Here is a 25114-nt window from a genome sequence, read left to right on the forward strand (position 1 = left end):
TTCAAAATCCATCTCTGCCACTTAGTAGGTATGTCCTCTTACCTAAGCTCTGCCACTCGCCTTGGCCAATCTTCTGTGCCTCAGTTTCCTCAACTGCAAAATAAGAATGCTAATAAGAGTCTCTACCATGTAGAATTCTTACGAGATTCTCATGAGTTAATATAAGTAAAGTGCTTAGAACAGTGCCTGACATAGAGAGAACACTGAATAAGTGTCAACTCTCATTATTACTGCAGAGACACTTAGTTCATTTTGGGAAGAAAGGTGGTGTCCATTGTAGAAACTGGAACAACTTTAGTTACGTAAATTTCACATGGAAGCTAGAACATACAATAGAGCAATTCACCACCTACCCTGAGATAAAGGCTTCTGTGTAAACATTAGAAATACTTATTTCCTACCTCGAATTTATTTGAAATTAGTAAGTACAGATTGCCTTATTGTGCCTTAATACTTGAGCTGGAATTTCTACCTACTATTTCACCTTCATGGCACTCCCAGCCCAGCCAGAGCCCACGGTACGGCCACGGGGGCTGGACGCTGCCTGCATCTGGCTTATTGCTAGAGGCCCACTCTGATCTAGGGTAGTCATAGCCCTGGCTCACCTCTGTTTTGGAGAATTTCTGGAAGATAGTCAGCCTCATGAATACAAGAATACAGAATACATCCCAGGTTTTCCTGGGATGTTGTGATTTCAGTACCCCTGAGAGAACCTTTCTCTACTGCCTAGTATACCTAATTTCCACCATTAGGGATTCATTCGCTTGGTCTTAAGTTTCTTCAGCTTGTAAAGATCAAAATGTCACCAAATGATTAATTTATACCTGACTTGGGTTAGAGACACACAAGACCCATGACAGGTGGGAGAGATACAAGGTTGAGGGAGAGGAAACAAATCTTCAACTTCTCAGTAATACATTTTCCTAAAGCCAGTCCTGTTTCCTAGCCTGAATCAAGACCGACAGCTCAGGATGTTCTAAGCTAAGAAAAATTTCTTGTGAAAAAGAATCTCTCAAGACAGGACTCAGAAAAGCCAAGTAAGACCCTTTGAATCTTGAGTCAAAATAAGGTCACTTGAATTTATCATACTTGGCCAGACATCTGCACTCAGAAAATAGCAACGAGAGTAAAAAAGGGAATTTATCTGCCTTTTCTGATAACATTTGCCGATTGACTGTGAAGCAATAGTTTATGGCTTTAAGGATTATACAGTGTGGGATCAGTGCTGCCGCCTAAGTCTGCCAATTCTGTGATGTGGTCTCATGATCACATTTAATCCCCTTACCTTTGGCAGGTGTAGAGCCATCAGGAATACTGAGTATAGCTGGGTAGGTTATTCTGTGAACAAGGCCACCCAGCTGACTGGCAAGTGTTGACTAGTATCCAGCTACATCCTGCTCGCCTAGCTGAGCACCTTGACTCGGTAAAGGATCCCCTAGAGGAACGGGTACTTTAAAAGTTCTCTCAAAAGATACTCTCATGGCTAACACAAAGATGCACCTATCTCCATGGGGCACCTTTTACTAATTCCCACCAAGGTGCTCTATGGGATGCAGCAGCAATCTCAGAGGACAGTTTGAGCTGCCTAGAATTCTAATCCCCTTACCTAAGAGGGGGAATTCTCCATTATGTAGGTCTTCAAAAAAAAGCACAGCCACTGGGCCAAGCAAGCCAGATTACCTTCCAGATTCCCTTGCGGCCAGAGTGAAGGAATACGACCAACCAGAGGCACATTCCCTGCACTGTGAATTGGGAGTTGAAGATGCACAGAAAAAGTCAGGGAGGATTCCTAGGGGCCGGAGCAAATTTCAATTTCCAAAGCAGCAGAGGCAGGGGTAGCAGGAGCTGTAGGAAGCATCCCTCATTCAGGGCCGTAATGAAGGACTTGCAGTCTGCGCTGCCTGCAACTCTGAACTAGTTCTGTCGAGTGTTAGCTGTTCTGGCTGCTGCAAAGTCTCCCTTGTGACCAGCACGTTTCCCAGTTTGATTCTCCAAGTTTCTCGGCAGTAAATTTGTTTTGTATTTAAATTGGTCTCAGTGGTTTACAAATAAGAACCATATGCAGCAGGGGTCAGCACAGGGAGTGCTTTGATTCTCGTACCTCTCTATCTTTTAGAGCTAAAAGTTCTCCTAGAAAGGTTATCAGACAGGACTCTTCTCCTTCCTACCACCACACATATAGGTGTACCTACTTCTTCTGGGTTAACACCCATCTGGTTTTAGATCCCATTCTCGCACCATCTCAGGAATCTTAGAATATCAACTATTCACTTCTTTCTTGTATATTTAAACTCACCCTCTCACTAGATGCTTCCTGTTAACGTTTGGATATGACCACATAGCTCCCAGTTATGTAAAATGATTTGCCCTGAGCCCACACGCCTGTCTAGTTATTGGTGTATCTCACACAATTTACCAACAGGGGTGCCAGAGAACTCTGTATAACAATAACAGATTCTAGGTCTGCCATGAGATCCTGAAGGTTGTAAATATTTATAGTAATAAGTATTTGGTGAATTAGAATCTCTAGAAGTAGGACCCATGATGCCTATTTTAAACTTTTCCTGCTAGAACTCAATGTAATTTTTAAGCCTAAGGAATTCTATCTTAATTTCTGGAAAATGTTCCACCATTTTTACCTCAGATACTGCCTCTCTTTCATTCTCTCTTCTTTCTTTCCGGAAAACATGTTATACTTACCTTGGAGATTCTCCTCCCTACCCTATGTTTCTTAAACGCTCTTCAATATTTCCCATCTCTTCATTTCTGTAGGTTCTCATGAATCCCCAGATTGTCTACCAATGTCCTAAGTCTCTTGTCTTTTAACACATACATTTTTCAATGATCATAGTTTTTATTTTCAAATTTTTGCTTGGTTCTTTTGCATATTTTTTCTTTTTCTCTATAATCCCTTATTTTTGTCATAAGAGTCTCAAAATTATTTTTGAACATTAAAACCCCTTTAATTCCTCTACTGTCAATAGTTCCTGGGTGTGAGTTCTTCTATTTGTTGTGTATACTGACTTCCTCTCACTCATTGCAGTAAGTCAACTTTTGTGCCTTGTGATTTTGGTCCGTGAGCTTATCTTCAGTGGGAATAGCTTCCATGGGGGCTCCAAACATTCAGTTCCAAGTTTGCCTCTCTTAGAACCCTTCATGTTTCATTATTTCTGAACCGTTTTAAAAAGTATTTTTGGCTAACAGTTTCTGTATGACAAGTATGAATCAGAATCACATGCCATACATGACATGGATTTGAGATTCATATTTCTCCAGGATGATTCTTTGCCACATATTTCCTCCATTCTTGCATTGTCCCTGAATTGGTAGGTGGTATCTTTTTAGCTATTTTTCCCAACTGAAAAGCCTCTTCCTAGCTCAAGGGAATATGCAGGGGAAGGACAGCCCCGTTCCAGTTCCTACCTTGTGTGCACAAGGCCTACAAAGCTTGACTCCCATTCCTAACTGACCATGACAACTCCCCCCTAAAGGTTTATGTCTGCTCACAATATCCCTGCAGGCTGCTTCATTTCCACTCCTGTTCAAGATTACTTGCTTTGAGTTTCCATTGCATTTTTAAGACCCAGATATATATTTTACCTTCCAGATTTGAAGCCATATATATATATATATATATATATATATATATATATATATATATATATATATATATGTTTTTAGATCTGTAATGTATTTTTCTGTGTTACCATATGACTTGAGTGGAAAGGATGAGTCCCCAAATCAATCCAGTCTGTCATATTGATCCATAGTCTGGATTGCCATTTTAACAAACTCACTAGGTACTTCTTATAGACACTAAAGTTTGGAAATCATACATCAAGTTTGAAAGTCACTGCATGATGGAATTCAATACTTTCCCTTTCACCACTACCCCCTCCCCAAACCACCCCACCAACACAGAGCCAATCACTCAATCAAATATTACTTCCTAAATATTTTTGTCTTCCTATTACTCCTCAGTTCATTTGGACTATTGAAATGCTTTTATAACTGAAATCCCTGTATCTAGACTTTCTCCCTTAAAATTCTACTCACCTCAGGCCGTGAGGGTGATCTATCTATAGCATGCATTTGTCCAAGTCTAAAATACTTCCATTCTCTGGAAAATAAAGCCCAAACTTCCCAGAACTGTATAACAGATCATGCATAATCTAGCGTTTATCACTCTTGCTTTTTATCTTGATATCTTGAGCTTGACCTCATGAGGATTCCTACATAGACAATATTTATGAACCTCAGTCTTGAGCATACTCGAATGACCTTGTCTACATACCCCTTACTTCACTTATCTCACTCCTACTTGTGTTTCAATATTCAGCTAAGTCAATATCTCCTCTAGGAAACCTTATCTGACCCTCCAGGCAGGGTTAAGTGTCCCTCCTCTGTGCTCCCAAAGGACCCTATACATACTCTGCCATAAAACATTATATTGAAACTTTGTTATATATTCGTTTATTTCACAAGACAACAGCTTCCAAAGAGAAGGGATTATGCTTTACCTTTGTATTTCTAGCATCTAGTTTAGAGGTTGGCACATAGTAGATAATGTTTGTTGAACTAAATTATTATTGAGGATCTCACAAAGGCAGCTCTTTCTAATGAGCTTGATTTTTCTTAAAATTTTATCTACTTTGGAAAATTTTAACCTGGTCAGAAAAACATATCCTCAAAAGTCTTAGACTAAAAAGTTTTCTAGTAGTTTATGCACTTGGAAAATTGGGATTAGTCCAGTAGAAACATTCAACCCTTGTTGATATGCTCACTTGGCTCCCCCAGCTTGATAGAAATGTCACCTCTAGTATAATTTCTTATCTAATTTACAGATTTTCCCTCATTTACTTTATCATAGAAGATAGTAATAACAATCCCATTGGAAAATAAGAGAGAAGCAATTAGATACCATCTTTTCTCTCTTTAAAATTATGCACAGTGTGACGCCAGTTTCAGATAGAAAAAAAATAAACAGAAATAAATGATCAAAGAATGTCTAGGAACTATACTCCACATTAAGCCTCTCAGTCAACTTAAGATTCCCCCTTTTCATATAGTGGAATAGCTTGGCGTTACCTTGGAGTCCTTTGAGGTCCCATAAAGTTTTTTTCCCCCTATAATGCACAAAAACTAAGCTAGCCAGCAAAGATCTTTGAGGTGTTCTGTGCCACAAAAATGACGTTTCTTTTTCTTTTCTACTGTGTGTGTGTGTGTGTGTGTGAATGTGTGTTAAGTGCACATGGGGATTATCAAGGGATTTAGAACATTTAAGAAGCACAGGTTCCTTTTTTAAAAAATCTTGAATTACTTTTAAAAAAGAAAAAGAAGATATAATTTTAAAGTTAAAAAAAAGGAGATTTTCCTGAAGTGTCCTTTTCATTGTGTCTGTTCCCCCACCTCACCCTGAACATTCGAGGCTCAAATCATTTAATCAGAATGAGTTAATTCATCCATATGTAAACCCTCAGGTGGTTTAAAAAATTCCATTTGTCATTAGAGAGTGAATATCAAGGCACTCGCCTCAGATTTCTGTGTTGTTGACAGACTTGGGAACAGAACTTAAAATTTTCCTGCTACATTTCTTTGAAGCTTATGAAAGTTGATGAAATAACTTTGCACAATGCAATGAGTGCGAAAGCAAGTGTGGGAATTTTCCTCAGCTGCTATGACCTGCAAAGAGTTTCAAGGGAGTTCAGAAATCAGAGGGACTGAGGTGTTTTTCACCAAGTCTGGGAAGGAGGGAGTGCTGGAGCTCTGAATGGTTTGGTGCCCTTTGGTACTTTGATTACTATCTCTTCATATTTACCCTCAGAACGGAAGCTGATGTACTTCACAAATTCCTTAAGTGCACTGCCATAGGATAGTATGATTTCCAAAACCAGAGATTCTTTTGCTCCAACTGGTTCCTTTCTTTCTACAGCTGAAACTGGTAAACTAAAGAAAAGATAGACGTTTTGTGGACCAAGCCCCCATGGAAACCTCCCCATCTGCAGCTTACTGTGGTTGCTGCTCTCCCAATTCCCCAACTCACATTCCGGCCTGCCCTCGGATGTCTGAGCACACAAATGTCCACAGGAAACTCATACTGCCTTTGTGGCCAGCACTTGGCTCTTGTCTATAGGTACTCCTCCAGTCAACCTATACAGATATGCATATCAGAACCAACCAGAAAGCTTAAAAACCAGATTATCAACCCCATACCCAAACTCTTTCCAATTCTGATTGAGTAGAAGTAGAGAGAAGCTTGAGCCGATGTATTTTTTTTCAAAACTCCTCAGATGGCTCTGATACGCAGATGTCGACGTATAGAGCAGGAGGGGAAGCCTTAACAGCCCCTTTTTGAAAGGGTAGTTGAAAGAGAGAGGCTCATCACTGAATTAGCTTGTCTGATAATCAGCTGCTCCTCTGTGCTGCTTTTCTAACAACCACTAAATATCTATCAAAATTTACCTATTTCTGGGCTTCCCTGGTGGCGCAGTGGTTGAGAATCTGCCTGCCAATGCAGGGGACACGGGTTCGAGCCCTGGTCTGGGAAGATCCCACATGCCGCGGAGCAAATGGGCCCGTGAGCCACAACTACTGGGCCTGCACGTCTGGAGCCAGTGCTCCGCAACAAGAGAGCCCGCGATAGGGAAAGGCCCGCGCACTGCGATGAAGAGTGGCCCCCGCTTGCCACAACTAGAGAAAGCCCTCACACAGAAACAAAGACCCAACACAGCCAAAAATAAAAAAATAAATATAAAAATAAATAAAATTAAAATTTACCTATTTCTTAGGCTACTGCATTCTTGAGTTATATCTGCCTGATGATCCCAGGCCTGTTTGTCAGTGGGGTTTTACATTTCCTAACAAAAGAGTTGTAAGTCATACTGACAGTATCATTGGCCTTTCCTTTATTAAAAAGGAGGAAGGCCCTATGTCAGACATAAAATAAATGCTTAATTTAGAAATCTTACCAAAATCATTTAATAATATCTGAGATGGCTTCTAAATGACTTCCCACTTTGGGACCAATGTTCCTGGTTGACAACAAAAACAAAAAGTAAACATTTTTAGTAAATGAAAATGCAATTTGTAATTAAAAGTTTCAGTTCATCTAGGAAAGACAAGTGATTACCGTATTACTATGATCGCTATTTCAAGAAATGTCTTCAACACAAAGACAAGAGGTACAAGCAACATGTGTCCTTCAGTGGTTGAATGGACAAACAAAATCTGATACATACGTTCAATGGAATATTATTCAGCCTTTAACAGGAAGGAAATTCTGACACATGCTACAACATGGATGAAACTTGAGGACACTATGCTAAGTGAAGCAAGCCAATAAGAAAAAGACAAATACTGTATAATTCCACTTATGTGAGGTATGAGAGTAGTCAAATTCATAGAAACAGAAAGTAGGAGGGGGAAATGGTGAGTTGTTATATAATGGGTATAAGAGTCTCAGTTCTGCAAAATAAAACAGTTCTGGAGATTAGTTGCACAACAATGTGCATATATTTAGCACTACTGAACTGTATACTTAGAAACGATTGTGATAATAAATTTTATGTCACGTGCTTTTTATGACAATTAAAAAGAAAAAAAATTGTCTTCAGTTGAAAAGCCAAGCACATTTGTGACTCAGTAATTGATAATGTCACTTTAGATAAGGCACTATAGAACTGAAATTAGAGAAAGTAGCTGTCAGTTTTAACTTCAACACATGATATTTGAGCAAAATTAGGGAGCATATTATTCATCTATCCATTCTTTTAGATAGTTAAAAAGTATTTACTTGCTGTGCATCTCCTAAACTTTAGTTTCATAAAGGCTTGACTGGCACTGAGTCAGCCTCATTCTTATCTAGAGGGGATTAGATTCAGTCCAGGGTGTCCCAAGGATGTATTTCTGGGGACATGACATTTCCAGATCTGGGTGGTCTCCTGTCAAGTCAGTGTTGTTCCCACTATTACTAAGGATGACCTGGAAGTTCAAATCTAAAGAAGCATTGACCAAATATTGCTCCTGTGGGTTTTCTGGGTCAGGACCAGAACAGACAACTCACCATTTGTCTAACTTGAGAAATCTTCAACTTGTTCCTGAAGAACAACACATCTGATTATCCCTAAATCTTACAATCAGTCTCAGACTCTGGAAAGTGTGACACCAGAAGTCAATAGGGAGAGATGAGGCAAGTAGCTTTAAGCCCAGTACACATGTTCCCCTCCCTATGTTTTATCCTTGTCTATCTCAGAAACAAGGGTGTGTTGATGGGAACAGGCTTAGAGGTCTACCAGATAGGACATTGAGATCTACTTAAAGACTCCTGTTTGGAAGTTTAGATTCATATACTATCTTTTCACTGCTAGCTTTCTTAATGGAATTAGAGAAAACACCTTGCAAGAGAGTGAAATAAGAGAGACAGACTCTTGAGTCCAAAAAACCAAGGAACAATCCATATCTGGTGACTTGTCTTAAAACAAAGACATTTGTCTAGACTTGTTGAAATATGCAATCTGAAACTTCCAAATATCTACAGAGCAAAAGTTCCAATGATTGTCATACCTTCCCTCCCCCACAACCTTTGACTCTTTGCGTACTATTCACAATGCCTCTTTCAGTGGGGTTATGCCTTTGCAACATCATCTTGAATGCACAAAAGTCGATTCACATACAGCATCAGATTCTGAAATTAAACTTTTGTTCTAAGGACTATTGAAGTAACTATACATAAATCCAAATATCCTTATCTCACCACCTGTGAAATGTGGCTTCATGACATAAACAAGACAGCTTCTCTAAACAGTGGAGGACAAGACCATAAAAACTGGGGGGTACCTTCAAGATGGTGGTGGAGTGAGACATGGAGATCACCTTCCTCCCCACAAATACATCAAAAATACATCTACATGTGGAACAACTCCTACAGAACACCTACTGAACACTGGCAGAAGACTTCAGACTTCCCAAAAGGCAAGAAACTCCCCACGTTCCAGGGTAGGGCAAAAGAAAAAAGAAAAAGCAGAGACAAAAGAGTATGGATGGGACCTGCACCTCTGGGAGGGAGCTGTGAAGGAGGAAAAGTTTCCACACACTAAGAAGCCCCTTCACTGGCACAGATGGGGGCTCGGTGGGATGGGGAAGCTTTGGAGCCATGGAGGAGAGCGCAGCAACAGGGGTGCAGAGGGCAAAGTGGAGACATTCCCGCACAGAGGATCGGTGCCGACCAGCACTCACCATCCTGAGAGGCTTGTCTGCTCACCCGCCGGGGTGGGTGGTGGGTGGGAGCTGAGGCTTGGGCTTTGGAGGTCAGATCCCAGGGAGAGGACTGGGGTAGGCTGCATGAACACAGCCTGAAGGGGGCTAGTGCACCAGCCAGCTGGGAGGGGGTCCAGGAAAAAGCTTGGAACTGCCTAAGAGGCAAGAGACCATTGTTTTGGGGTGGGTGAAGAGAAGGGATTCAGAGCACCACCTAAATGAGCTCCAGAGATGGTCGCGAGCTGTGGCTACCAGCGCAGACACCAGAGACGGGCATGAAATGCTAAGGCTACTGCTGCAGCCAGCAAGAAGCCTGTGTGCAAGCACAGGTCACTATCCACACCTCTCCTCCCAGGAGCCTGTGCAGCCCGTGACTGCCAGGGTCCCGTGATCCAGGGACAACTTCCCCAGGAGAACACACGGCGCGCCTCAGGCTGTTGCAATGTCACACTGGCCTCTGCTGCCGCAGGCTCACCCCACATTCCATACCCCTCCCTCCCCCCGGCCTGAGTGAGCCAGAGCCCCAAAATAAGCTGCTACTTTAACCCCGTCCTGTCCGGGCAGGAACAGACGCCCTCAGGCAACCTACACGCAGAGGCGGGGCCAAATCCAAAGCTGGACCCCAGGAGCTGTGCAAACAAAGAGGAGAAAGCGAAATCTCTCCCAGCAGCGTTAGGAGCAGCAGATTAAATCTCCACAATCAACTTGATGTACCCTGCATCTGTGGAATATCTGAATAGACAACAAATCATCCCAAAATTGAGGCGGTGGACTTTGGGAGCAACTGAAGACTTGGGGTTTGCTTCCTGCATCTAATTTCTTTCCGGTTTTATGTTTATTGTAGTTTAGTATTTAGAGCTTATTATCATTGGTAGATTTGATTAGTGATTTGGTTGCTCTCTTCCTTTGCTTTATAAATTTTTTTTTCCTTTTTCTCTTTTTGTGAGTGTGTATGTGTATGCTTCTTTGTGTGCTTTTGTCTGTATAGCTGTGCTTTTACCATTTGTCCTAGGGTTCTGTCTGTCGGGTTTTGTTTTTGTTTCTGTTTTTTATAATTTTTAGCGATTGTTACCATGGATGGATTTGTTTATTGGTTTGGTTGCACTCTTCTTTCTTTCTTTCTTTCAATTACTTTTTTATTTTTAATAATATTTTTTTAATTTTAATAACTTTATTTATTTTATTTTATTCTTTTCCTTCTTTCTTTTTTTTTCTTCCTTTTCTTCTGAGCCATGTGGCTGACAGGGTCTTGGTGCTCCGGCCAGGCTCCGGCCAGAGCCTCTTAGGTGGTAGAGCTGAGTTCAGGACATTTGTCCACCAGAGACTTCCCGGCCCTACATAATATCAAACAGCGAAAGCTCTCCCAGAGATCTCCATCTCAATGCTAAGACCCAGCTCAGCTCAATGACCAGCAAGCTCCAGTGCTGGACACCCCATGCCAAACAACTAGCAAGACAGGAACACAGCCCCACCCATTAGCAGAGAGGCTAAAATCATAATAAGTTCACAGACACCCCAAAACACACCATCGGACGAGGTCCTGCCCACCAGAAAGACAAGATCCAGCCTCATCCACCAAAACACAGGCACAAGTCCCCTCCACCAAGAAGCCTACACAACGCCCTGAACAAACCTTAGCCACTGGGGGCAGACACCAAAAACAATGGGAACTATGAACCTGCAGCCTCCGAAAAGGAGAACCCAAACACAGTAAGTTAAGCAAAATGAGAAGACAGAGAAATATGTAGCAGATGAAGGAGCAAAGTAAAAACCCAACAGACCAAACAAGTGAAGAGGAAATAGGCAGTCTACCTGAAAAAGAATTCAGAGTAATGACAGTAAAGATGACCCAAAATCTTGGAAACAGAATGGAGAAATTACAAGAAACATTTAACAAGGACCTAGAGAACTAAAGAGCAAACAAACAATGATGAACAGCACATAAATGAAATTTAAAATTCTCTAGAAGGAATCAATAGCAGAAAAACTGAGACAGAAGAATGGATAAGTGATCTGGAAGATAAAATAGTGGAAACAACTACCACAGAGCAGAATAAAGAAAAAAGAATGAAAAGAATTGAGGACAGTCTCAGAGACTTCTGGGACAACATTAAATGCACCAACACTCGAAATTATAGGGGTCCCAGAAGAAGAAGAGAAAAAGAAAGGGACTGAGAAAATATTTGAAGAACTTATAGTTGAAAACTTCCCTAATATAGGAAAGGAAATAGTCAATCAACTCCAGAAAGTGCAGAGAGTCCCATACAGGATAAATCCAAGGAGAAACACACCAAGACACATATTAATCAAACCATCAAATATTAAATACAAAGAAAAAACATGAAAAGCAGTAAGGGAAAACAACAAATAACAAACAAGGGAATCCCCATAAGGTTAACAGCTAATTTCTCAGCAGAAACTCTGCAAGTCAGAAGGGAGTGGCAGGACTATTTAAAGTGATAAAAGGGAAAAGCCTACAACCAAGATTACTCTACCCAGCAAGGATCTCATTCAGATGCAATGGAGAAATTAAAACCTTTACAGAGAAGCAAAAGCTAAGAGAATTCAGCACCACCAAACAAACTTTACAACAAATGATAAAGGAAATTCTCTAGCCAGGAAACACAAGAGAAGGAAAAGATATACAAAAACAAACCCAAAACAATTAAGAAAATGGTAATAGGAACATACATATCAATAATTACCTTAAATGTAAATGGATTAAATGCTCCAACCGAAAGACATAGACTGGCTGAATGGATACAAAAATAAGACCCATATATATGCTGTCTACAAGAGACCCACTTCAGACCTAGGGACACATACAGACTGAAAGTGATGGGATGGAAAAAGCTATTCCATGCAAATGGAAATCAAAAGAAAGCTGGAGTAGCAATTCTCATATCAGACAAAATAGACTTTAAAATAAAGACTATTACAAGTGACAAAGAAAGACACTACATAATGATCAAGGGATCACTCCAAGAAGAAGCTATAACAATTGTTAATATTTATGCACCGAACATAGAAGCACCTCAATACATTAGGCAAATGCTAACAGCCATAAAAGGGGGAATCGACAGTAACACAATCATAATAGGGGACTTTAACACCCCACTTTCACTAATGGACAGATCATCCAACATGAAAATAAATAAGGAAATGCAAGCTTTAAATGACACATTAAATAAGATGGATTTAATTGATGTTTATAGGATATTCCATCCAAAAACAACAGAATACACTTTCTTCTCAAGTACTCATGGAACATTCTCCAGGATAGATCATATCTTGGGTCACAAATCAAGCCTTGGTAAATTTAAGAAAATTGAAATCATCTGAAGTATCTTTTCCAAACACAACGCTTTGAAACTAGATATCAATTACAGGAAAAAAACTGTAAAGTATACAAATACATGGAAGCTAAGCAATACACTACTAAATAACCAAGCGATCACTGAAGAAATCAAACAGGAAATAAAAAAATACCTAGAAACAAATGACAATGAAAACATGATGACCCAAAACCTATGGGATGCAACAAAAGCAGCTCTAAGAGGGAAGTTTATAGCAATACAACCCTACCCCAAGAAACATGAAAAATCTCAAATAAATAACCTAACTTTACACTGAAAGCAATTAGAGAAAAAAGAACAAAAAAACCCCCCAAAGTTAGCAGAAGGAAAGAAATCATAAAGATCAGATCAGAAATAAATGAAAAAGAAAGGAAGGAAACAATAGCAAAGATCAATAAAACTACAAGCTGGTTTTTTGAGAAGATAAACAAAATTGTTAAACCATTAGCCAGACTCAACAAGAAAAAAAGGGAGAAGACTCAAATCAATAGAATTAGAAATGAAAAAGGAGAATAACAATGGACACTGCAGAAATACAAAGGATCATGTGAGATTACTACAAGCAACTCTATGCCAAAAAAATGAACAACCTGAAAGAAAAGGACAAATTCTTAGAAAAGCACAACTTTCTGAGACTGAACTAGAAACAGAAAATATAAACAGACCAATCACAAACACTGAAATTGAAAGTGTGATTAAAAATCTTCCAACAAACAAAAGCCCAGGACCAGATGGCTTCACAGGTAAATTCTATCAAACATTTAGAGAAGAGCTAACACCTATCCTTCTCAAACTCTTCCAAAATATAGCAGAGGGAGGAACACTCCCCAACTCATTCTATGAGGCCACCATCACCCTGATACCAAAACCAGACAAAGATGTCACAAAGAAAGAAAACTACAGGCCAATATCACTGATGAACATAGATGCAAAAATCCTCAACAAAATACTAGCAAACAGAATCCAACAGCACATTAAAAGGATCATACAACATGATCAAGTGGGGTTTATCCCAGGAATGCAAGGATTCTTCAATATACACAAATCAATCAATGTGATACACCATATTAACAAATTGAAGGAGAAAAACCATATGATCATCTCAATAGATGCAGAAAAAGCTTTTGACAACATTCAACACCCATTTATGATAAAAACCCTCCAGAAAGTGGGCATGAAGGGAACTTACCTCAACATAATAAAGGCCATACATGACAAACCCACAGGCAACATCGTTCTCAATGGTGAAAAACTGAAACCACTTCCACTAAGATGAGGAACAAGACAAGGTTGCCCACTGTCACCACTATTATTCAACATAGTTTTGGAAGTTTTAGCCATGGCAATCAGAGAAGAAAAAGAAATAAAAGAATCCAAATCAGAAAAGAAGAAGGAAAAGTGTGACTGCTCACAGATGACATGATACTATACATAGAGAATCCTAAAGGTGCTCAGAAAACTACTAGAGCTAATCAATGCATTTGGTAAGGTAGCAGGATACAAAATTAATGCACAGAAATCTCTTACATTCCTATACACTAATGATGAAAAATCTGAAAGAGAAATTAAGGAAACACTCCCATTTACCCTTGCAACAAAAAGAATAAAATATCTAGGAATAAACCTACCTAAGGAGACAGAAGATCTGTACGCAGAAAACTATAAAATACTGATGAAAGAAATTAAAGACAAGACAAACAGATGGAGAGATATACCATGTTCTTGGATTGGAAGAATCAACATTGTGAAAATGACTAGAGTACCAAAGCAATCTACAGATTCAATGCAATCCCCATCAAACTACCAATGGCATTCTTCACAGAACTAAAACAAAAAATTTCACAATTTGTATGGAAACACAAAGACCCCGTATAGCCATGCAGTCTTGAGAAAGAAAAACGGAGCTGGAAGAATCAGGCTCCCTGACTTCAGACTATACTACAAAGTTACAGTAATCAAGACAGTATGGTACTGGACAAAAACAGAAATATAGATCAATGGAACAGGATAGAAAGCCCAGAGATTAACCCATGCAACTATGGTCACCTTAGCTTTGAAAAAGGAGGCAAGAATATTCAATGGAGAAAAGACAGCCTCTTCAATGAGTGGTGCTGGGAAAACTGGACAGCTACATGTAAAAGAATGATATTAGAACACTCCCTAACACCATACACAAAAATAAACTAAAAATGGATTAAAGACTTAAATGTAAGGCCAGACACTATAAAATCCTTAGAGGAAAACATAAGCAGAACACTCTTTGACGTAAATCACAGCAAGATCCTTTTTGACCCATCTCCTAGAGAAATGGAAATAAAACCAAAAATTAACAATTGGCACCTAATGAAACTTGAAAGCTTTTGCACAGCAAAGGAAACCATAAGTAAGATGAAAAGACAACCCTCAGACTGGGAGAAAATATTTGCAAACAAAGCAACTGACAAAGGATTAATCTCCAAAATTTACAAGCAGCTCATGAAGCTCAATATTAAAAAAAACCAACCCAATCCAAAAATGGGCATAAGACCTAAATAGACATTTCTCCAAAGAAGATATACAGATTGCCAACAAACACATGAAAGGATGCTCAACATCACTAATCAGTAGAGAAATACAAATCAGAATGAGGTATCACCTCACACCAGTCAGAATGGCCATCATCAAAAAATCTACAAACAGTAAATGCTGGAGAGGGTGTGGAGAAAAGGGAACCCTCTTGCACTGCTGGTGGGTATGTAAATTGATACAGCCACTATGGAGAATAGTATGGAGGTTCCTTACAAAACTAAAAATATAACTGCCATATGACCCAGCAATCCCACTACTGGGCATATACCCTGAACAAACCATAATTCAAAAAGAGTCATGTACCACAATGTTCATTGCAGCTCTATTTACAATAGCCAGGACATGGCAGCAACCTAAGTGTCCATCGACAGATGAATGGATAAAGAAGATGTGATACACATATACAATGGAATATTGCTCAGCCATAAAAAGAAATGAAATTGAGTTATTTGTAGTGAGGTGGATGGACCTAGAGACTGTCTTACAGAGTGAAGTAAGTCAGAAAGAGAAAAACAAATACCGTATGCTAACACATATATATGGAATCTAAAAAAGGGAAAAAAATAGTTCTGAGGAACCTAGGGGCAGGACAGGAATAAAGACACAGATGTAGAGAATGGACTTGAGGACACAGGGAGGGGAAAGTGTAAGCTGGGATGCAGTGAGAGAGTGGCATGGACATATATACACTACCAAATGTAAAATAGATAGCTAGTGGGAAGCAGTTGCATAGTACAGGGAGATCAGCTCAGTGCTTTGTGGCCAACAGTGCTTTGTGGCAACTATCCCTCTTGGGATAGGGAGGGTGGAAGGGAGACACAAGAGGGAGGAGATATGGGGATATATGTATACGTATAGCTGATTCACTTTGTTTTACAGCAGAAACTAACACACCATTGTAAAGCAATTATACTCCAATAAAGATGTTAAAAAAAAAAAAAAAAAGCCTTCTGGGTTAAATCGCACACACACACACAAGCGACCCAAAAATTTTAACTAAAATCATAGCTGGATTATGAGGCGTGAAACTGAATTTAGTTTGTAAATATTGCTTAATGTTTCCCCAAATGTTCAGCCACCTTCACAGAGCAGGACTGACACCTTTTAGCATGGAAGTTTTCAGGGGTGGCAAACCATTGCTATATCTTGGGTCATCTTTAAAGGTTTATGGTACAGGTTGCCCCAGTGGTCAAGAACAGAAACTGCAAGAAAGTCATATGGGAGAGACTAAGCTAATGATCACCAGATTGAAAGGTTTTAGAAAAGCAAAGAAAAATTTTGTTGCAGTATTGGAAACATGGTTTTCTTGTGATCAAATGGACACAGACTACAGTGTCACCAATACTAGATAAAATGTCATCTATCACACATGCATCATCAGTACACATTCATAAGGTATCAGGAATGTGAACAGAATTGAGGAGGGGACTACGAAATGTCTTTGCAATGAGACCCCCAAAGTGACCTTGCCTTGCAGCACTTGGACAAATGAACCCTAAAGCAGTTCAGTTTTGATCATTGGGTTATATCTACAGTCATCAAGACTGTATATTTGTAATTTATTTGAATATCAACTGCTTGCTTTGTTCCTATAGCATCTTTGAAGAATTTGATTTTTCTAACTGAAGGCCAGGACACAGTTTTAGTGGCACTTGATATCCCCTCTGAGTCTTTTTTTACAATATGACTTCCTATTTATTACAGTGGATAGCTGAGAAGAAACTGAGAAGAGGAAAATCAAGAAAAGAGAATGTTTAGGAAGCAATAATAACTGAACTGTTAAACACTGTCCGAGGTTTTAGATAAAAGTAGTTGGTCTCAGTGTATGTGAACTATGTATCATTGATTCTGTTGTCACTTCCCAACATCTGCTTCAGCAATTTATTCTCCTCACTTGAATTTATATTGTCAGATTAGTTTAATATTCAAGTGAATCCTCCCTTTCAAGTAAAAAAGTTAAAAAGACAAACCACATCTTGAGCTAGGAGTCAAGCTGGATGCTTTAATTCCTGGTGATTTCTCCGTATGCATTTAAATGTCTTTAGTCAAATTAACTGTCAAACATGGCTTGCAATGAACCTGACTGGAAACTTTAAATTTTCTTAGGGAGAAACTTGACTTGAGATTCTTGCCTCTTATGAAATTATTTTTATTTCCAGACATATACCAGATTAAAGGAATTGAAAAGTTAAAGAATGGACAAACTGCTCATTTAATTGCACCGATAGAATATTTGACTAATAGATATCACTGTAAAGCCCTTTGCTCAATAATTCATTGCCAAGAACCACCATCTCAGAAGTCCTACTTATAAAGAATAAAGATCCTAAAATAATAATATCACTATCAATATTAACTAATACAATGCCACTCAGCAGTTTACAAAACATTCACCCAAACACTCAGTCTCTTACTTTTAACATCGTAAATATTTTTATATGAGGTCAAATCCATTTCATCTTAAACTTAAAAATTTCTGCTGTAAAATTGTTTCAATTTTGCATTAAGAAAGCAGCAGTTTTTTAGAACATTGTATTTCATGGGAAAGTAATACACATCACAGAGAACTTCCTACATTGCTGCTTTCTCTAATTTCTCTTAAATACTGTACAAAGCTATTTCATGCTATATGAGAATCATTTCTCCTCTTATGATAATTTTCATCTCCTCTACTTAGATTTCCTTATGATTTGTTAAGTTGTTTTGAGACCAGCTCCTGTTCTCACTAAGCCTACATCCCCTATAATTTCACTGCTCTTAGGGAAGAGTGGTGTTTCTGAAGGAGAGGGATATATATTTCTTGGGAAGGTTAACTTAATTAGGTTCTTTATCACACAGAAAAACCCTTCAAGGTGATTTAAGCAACTTGGTGCTTCAGGATCTTAATTTTTCAGTCCTCAAACACATGCTTGTGCTTTATGATTCAAGATAAGTCACAGATGGCCAATAGCTACAAAATTTTTCCCAGAAGGCAGCCTTAGTCAAGTTCAAAAGGAGTGCTGAGCACAGAAAAACAAAACAAGTATCTGCCCAGTAATAAAGTCATTGCAGAGAAAAAGATCTTCATTATTTTTATAATCATGTTGGAGGAGATTAGCAGGACTGTCATAAGGCAGATATAGGAATTCTTTTTCACCACCTGTATATTCTGTCCTCTGATTTCTGTGCTCTTCCATTATGGATGTTTGCCTATGTTACCATCACCTGCAGAGGTGGGGCTGAGAAGCTGAAATTGCTTCACACACATCTTTGGCCCTTTGGGCTTTCTCTGTCGCCAGAGAGGGTTGGACTGAAAAACAGGCTTCCTAGCAGGCTCTGTTAGATGTGTGACTTAGGTGCACTTCTCCCTCCATTCTCAGGGTGTGATTTGAGATGGTAAGCCCAAAAAGTAGATTTGGCTTTAGCAAGCACTGGCTACGTTTTCTTTTCACAAGACCTATTGAACACTCTATTTTGTTCTGTGCTGTGCTCAGCTAATAATATAAAAACCTATTTATTGCTCTGTAGGTTCTTTCTCAAAAATCTCGGCTGCAACCATTGTAAAGCAATTATACTCCAATAAAGAAGTTAAAAAAAAAATCTCGGTTGTCAGCCTGATTAATGTTTACTGGGTAAGAATGTCGAGGCAGGGTTACACTCACATAAAGAAAGGACGTACAAGCAGTACCCGTTAATCTCAGAAATGGATTTGTTTGAGAACAGATATTCTGATGCTATATGAAAGCAAGTTGGCCGGTAGATATTGGTGCAGCTTATTTTTTTGAAGTTAGTAGGATTCCAATTACCTAAAAATTATTCTTTCTATCAAATGTAACCCTCATATGTATCATATAGAATGACCTGAGTCCAGTACTTCCTGTTAAAAGAGGGCTTTAAGGGAAGGCTGCCTGCCTATCACGACCACCCATGCTATAAAGGCCTTGCCATCACACTTCAATACTACTCTTTTAAAACCAACTCTGTTATACTGACTTTCTGCTTGTACTCACTCTGTAACTATCCAAGGTTACCTTTACGAACCTGACAGAGTAATGGTGCTATTGATTAATGAAGCCTCATGTTACCATTGAAAATAAAAATCAGCATCTGGAATCAAAAGACCTTGATTCAAGTCAATTTAGCTACTTCCTAACTAGACTCCATGATTAGATCAACTCAAGCTCCCTGGGACCTCAGCTCTCTCCTCTGCAACATAGAGACGCTAACATAGATGACAATTAGGTTTCCTCAATGAGCAGCGGCTGTTGGGAGTGCAGGCTAAGGTTGATGAAGCCACAGGTGCAACCCGGTGTGCAGGGATCCCCACGTCAAAGGCTTGCCACAGAGCCCTAAGAAACACCCACGGCACGTACTCATTATCCCTGGACTTTTAAAACATTCACCTGAGGCAGTATAAACATACAACCAAACAACAGATGTGAAACTGATGTTTTAAGTCAAGTTTTATCCAAATGCTACTCTCACTTTTAATAGTTTCATTATTAATGACGGGTTGTTAGAAGAGAAATGAAAGGAGAAAACTGGCTGTACCTTCTGTATTCAGACCATTCTCTTATATGTCCTTGGTACTGAGCATTTTATCAGCGGTCCTCTGGAGACAAAACCTACCTGTTATGTATGCTCTCTAAGTGAATGAGGGTGGGCTGGATGGGGTAGATTCCAGACAAAACGGGAAGAAGCTGTGCTCTGGCAGGCCCAAGACAGAGATTCCACAGGAAGCAAGAGGCAGGGCTTCAGAGCACTCCTCATATCATTCCAGGAAGGCAACCACCTACTTTGCCTAGGCGTTGGGCCAGCTCTGGCAGGAGATTGGATCAAGGCTATTTGTATGTCTGTTTCAGGACATTAAGTTTTGTCTACCCATACAAAGTAAGGAGGAGATCAATGCAATCAGGCAGAAAACGTAATTTAGAAGAAGAAAAAGGAGGAGGAAAAGAAGAAAGAAAAGACAAAAGTTTTGCTTTCAATGAAGTATAAATTTTATTTTTTGTAAAGTGTGACAGAGTCACCTGTAGAGAAGATACTTTAGTGTTTTAGTGGCCAGTTTAGAGTTTCCCTGATGTGTTTCAAGGAATAATGACAAAAACCAGAAAGACACATCCACTACATTGCAAACATAGCACTGGGTACTGTCATTTATGTGTTATGTCATTTAATCCCCACCAACTCTAAGAAATGGGATCTAGAGCCTGAAGATGTCATGTGTCCGGCCTAATTTCTCATGGCCAATAATTGACAAAGCCCAGCTTTAGAATCCGAGGCCATGATTCAAAGTGTGTAGAAAGACCAAGAAATTTTAAACAGTGCTGGCAACTCTGTGTTGAAACTCTTCTATAAATAGTTGCCTGATTATTCCTAATTCCCACTGACTTGGTATAATGCAAGCTATTCAGCAATGTGATACGGATAAATATTTCCTTTTCAAAACACTGCACAAATACATGATTTCCTCCATCTGTCCACCCTGTAGAAGAAGTAGGAAAAGAGCAAGGTAATAGGAATTTACCTCTAAGCTATAAAGCCTTCCTATCCTTTCAGTAATCCCTGAGGGGGGCTCCTGCTTACTAGGGAGACCATAATAGACTCCATTAGATTCAAGTACAGCACTTGGGTTGCCTGGCTAGAGGATGCCAGAAAAGCAAAGGAAAATATTATTGTTACTGAAATCATTTGATGTCTATGACTAATAAAAAACATGTTGGCAAACTGAATTTTTAGAAATCCCCAAAGGACTTGGTTAAAGCTATGAATTAATAGCATACAGTAGTTCTGTCTGGAGAAAATTTAAAAAAGAAAAAAAAGACAATGATGTTAAACTGTTTTCAACTTTATCTGAATAACCAAAAAGTCCAAACAGAAATCTTAAGCAACCAATCTAGGTCCTTTATTCAACTTTAAATTTAAATTTAAATTTCCCCTCCCCTTTCTCTTACAGCTGAATAAGAAAGTTTATACATTTTGAGTCACATTATTCTTGAATTCTGAGGGACCCACAGGCCTTCTTGGGCTTCTTATCCAACATCTCACAAATACCAGAATTCTCTCTAAAGTATCTCTGACAGCTGTATCCACCTTAGAGACTATGAGGGCTGAGGTGTCCATTCATGCAAGCGCTGTGTCCCTGGAGGGTTAGGGGTGGAAGGAGTTGGGGGTAAGCCAGACCTCCAATTACTTCTTGACCCAGGTCCCAGAGGTTACTCCGGGCCTGCCTGAAGATGTCCAACCAGGCAGGCTCTGCCTGAGTCTGCCCAGGGCAGGAGGTCTTTGCAGGACTCATCCTATCTTGTTATGGATTCAAGCTCTAACTGCTGGAGGGTGCTTTCTCATGCTGTGCACAATCTGTCTCCTTGTGTTTCCTCCACATTGTTTCTCATGCTATCTCTGGAACAATACTGTTTGACTCAACTTCCTCTCCTCTTGAGTACCCCTTAGATAACTGAAGTCAACTGTCATGACTCCCCTATATACTGTCTTCTCCAAACTAAATATCCTCAGCTTCTTTCTCAGATCATAAGGCAAATAGACAAATATTATAACAATAATAAGAGACAAAAAACACTAACAATAAGGGAAAGACAAAAAGGTGGTCTGGAAACAGGAATTTTTTTAAAGAGTTGTCTTTTTAACTGAAAAGCTGAAAATTTTAAGTGATACTGAGGAGTGCTGTATCTTTCCACCGAGTTCCTGTACGCTATCCCTTAAGTTATCCCGTCAGGATGGAAATGTAGCTCGTTAAGAGTTTTACTTAGTGACACCATGCCAGCTCTTAGGGATCAGCCATCAATTCTCACCAACTTGCATTTATTTTTGCTTTGTTTATTTAGTATCAATGCCTACTTTGAGAAAAGTTTCTGGAAGAATATTTACCTGCATGTGAATAGATGTGACACGATTTCAGAATTTGAATACCACCTATTAAGAATTAAGGGAGGGGGCTTCCCTGGTGGCGCAGTGGTTGAGAATCTGCCTGCTAATGCAGGGGACACGGGCTCGAGCCCTGGTCTGGGAAGATCCCACATGCCGCGGAGCAACTGGGCCCGTGAGCCACAACTACTGAGCCTGCGCGTCTGGAGTCTGTGCCCCTCAACAAGAGAGGCCGCGATAGTGAGAGGCCCGCACACCGCGATGAAGAGTGGCCCCTGCTTGCCGCAACTAGAGAAAGCCCTCGCACAGAAACGAAGACCCAACACAGCCAAAAATAAATAAATTAATAAATAAAGTAGCTATTAAAAAAAAAAAAAAGAATTAAGGGAGGGACAATGTAAGGAAACTAAATCCTTAGTTCTTTCTCCTCCCAAAATTTTATCATGTAAAATTCCACATACAGAAAAGTTGACATAATTTTATAGTAAACACCTATATCCTTCATAGCTAGACACTACAATTGACACTTTGCTATCTTCAGTTTATCATGTATCTATCAGTTTCTCTATCCATCCATCAACCCGTCTTACCTTCCTACACATTTCAGTGTAAATCGTGCTCATCAGTACACCAAATCCCTGACACTTCAGGCTGTATATCATTATCAGTTCTTTTTTGATACTTTTCATTAGCACTCTGTCCTGAATCCCTCTTGCCATCCTTTCCCTCACTCCCTCCACTTTCTCAATTTTCGTTTCTACATCCTTCCTCCCACTTTCCATCCCCAATGTTCTAAGTGGTAAAAGCAAAGTGTGAAAACTCTGAGCATGGAGCCGTCTTGAAGCAGCATCAGGAAAGGCCCCTCACAGGTGTGATCACCATAGACCTGGGCTAGATGAGGTCTGCATGAACAAGCTAATGCAAACCAATTTACAAGAGAGAGAAGTACAGATTAGCAAGACAATTTAATTTACTGGGAGAAACACAGCTACCAAATACTTAGGCACCTGCATCTCTTCATCAGTTCAGTTTCTCCCTGAACTAAGCTGCATGACAGGCCAAATTGTGAAGGGTTTAGGTGAACAGAGACACAGAGAAAGACAGTAAGAAGGTCTTAGTGACATGGAGCAGAGATCTTATTAGCACTGTTTTAACAGCTGGCCAGCACGGTGTCTAACACCAAAGGGGTGATTCATAATTAGTACAATGATAAAATGAGCACATGAATACTAACTGCCCCTCTAGCAGAACGTCTGTGGCTCAGGGCGCCTCTCACAGGGACGGGCTGAGTAAATTCTGCCCACTTCCACCCCTCTAACGTTCTTCAATGAAGTTCCCTGACCACCATTCTCCTTTGAATAATGTATTTTCTTTTATCCGGGCATATGCCATTAATTAAGCTTTCATGAAGTCCTGTCCTGCTGTCTGTAAAATGAGAGGTCTGTGACTATCTAATCCCATCTTTGATAAACTGATTTTATTGGCTTTACTCTCAAAACAGAGAGTGATTCCCTGCTACCTGAGTCTACTCTTTTTAAAGATCGGGGAACACCATGTTCCCTGGCGAGCAAAAACTATTCCTTTCCTTATCTCAAGATTTATGTCTGATAAGAAATGTTAGTCGTTTATTTTCTGGGCTTCCTAATTACCAGCCCACAAAGACTTGGCAAGGTGAGCTCTTCAGTGGAAAGGCAGCAACACAAAAATGCAAACGCAGCACTTTTCACAACAGACAGCTTCTCTGTAGTTGCAGAGAAATCCAAGTTTGATAAATCAAATCCATTGTGAGAACCATAAATGGAGCTTTCTAGTCATACAGTTTCAATGGGAATCCTTTGGTTATGTAACAACTTCTTAATGTAGTTCCTTCAAAGGTCTCGATGTCATAAATCAGATTATTTTATAGCAAGGAATTCCCGTCCTTGCTATTTCAATTGCTTGAAAACCCTCTCACCACTGACCACTTTCTCTAAATAGATACCATAGTAAATATTTATAAACATCAGCATTTCATGGTAGCATCACATGTTTTAGAGTTTATTTGAATGCAAACCATTATGGTGTTAGGGCAAAAATGACAGAATCAAGGCTGTGATTATTTCATGTGAGTCTACTTACAGATTGGAAAAAAATCAGATGTTTTTAGGTTTTGGCACTTCAATGGTAAAATGCAGACTGCCAACTAGACTTCTTTTCTAATTGCCTCTATATATAAGCAGCCAAAACACAAGGCTCAGATCCAGATAAAAACCATTTAATAGGGTGAAAGATACAATGATGCAGAGAGTAGGCCTTTATTGCTGGCGATTCCAGTGCTCTGATAGGAGCACATGTACCTCAGACAGGACTCAGTCTAGATGAACAGGGAGCATTTCATCTAAGCTGGCCTTCAAAGGCCATGTTTGTTCAGACATCATTAGTTCTTTTTATTCCTTTGATGCATCTGTCTCTAGTGATGGAAACTCTTATTTTTTTAAGAAACTAAAGCACAAAAGGAAACTGGAAAAGCTACAAACTGATTTGGCAACAGCTAAGCAAGAGGCTGCCATCACAGTCCTGGAACTCAATGAGAAGATAAAGACTCTATGTGAAGGAAAGCCAGCCCCTAGAGGTCAGTATTACCATGTGACAGTCACACACTGGCCCTTGGCCCTAGGTGATGCGTATAGCTTTTCTGGCAACAAAGCAGAAAGCAAGGCCACAGTGCCAGGCAGCGTACTGGGCCAACAGTGTGCTGGCCTGGCCCGACCTCCCTTCTGCATGATTAGAGACAGCACGCAAACTCCTAACTCCAGGCTGGGTGTGATTTCACCGTGTGAGAGGCAGGGGATGAATAAGCAGTTCCTTAAAGAAGAGTCCCTGAGACTGAAGAGGGGACTGAAACACGTCTGAGAAGTGTCTTGCTGGGTGGCAGTGCGGGAAGAGCAGGGCCCAAGGAGGAGACCTGAGGCCCCCAGGGATGGGGCTCTGAAGTGGGGCAAGGAGAGGGGCTTGCCTAAAAGCGTAGACGGGCCGATAGACTGACTAAGATGGGCATGGGGAAGGAAAGGAATTTGTGTTTTTTTTTTCTT

General features: G+C 39.8%; 1 protein-coding gene across 1 annotated transcript in view; it reads left to right on the plus strand.

The window, feature by feature from the left end:
* CCDC192 (coiled-coil domain containing 192) overlaps positions 1 to 25114 on the plus strand; it is a 164006-nt gene that overhangs the window by 74688 nt on the left and 64204 nt on the right. Inside the window, exon 4 of the mRNA XM_057540392.1 lies at positions 24522 to 24654. Within this exon, the coding sequence (XP_057396375.1) occupies positions 24522 to 24654 (133 nt within the window). The remainder of the gene's footprint in view (positions 1 to 24521; positions 24655 to 25114) is intronic.

This window comes from Balaenoptera acutorostrata, chromosome 2 (genome assembly GCF_949987535.1).
Source record: "Balaenoptera acutorostrata chromosome 2, mBalAcu1.1, whole genome shotgun sequence".
Lineage (NCBI taxonomy): Eukaryota > Metazoa > Chordata > Mammalia > Artiodactyla > Balaenopteridae > Balaenoptera > Balaenoptera acutorostrata.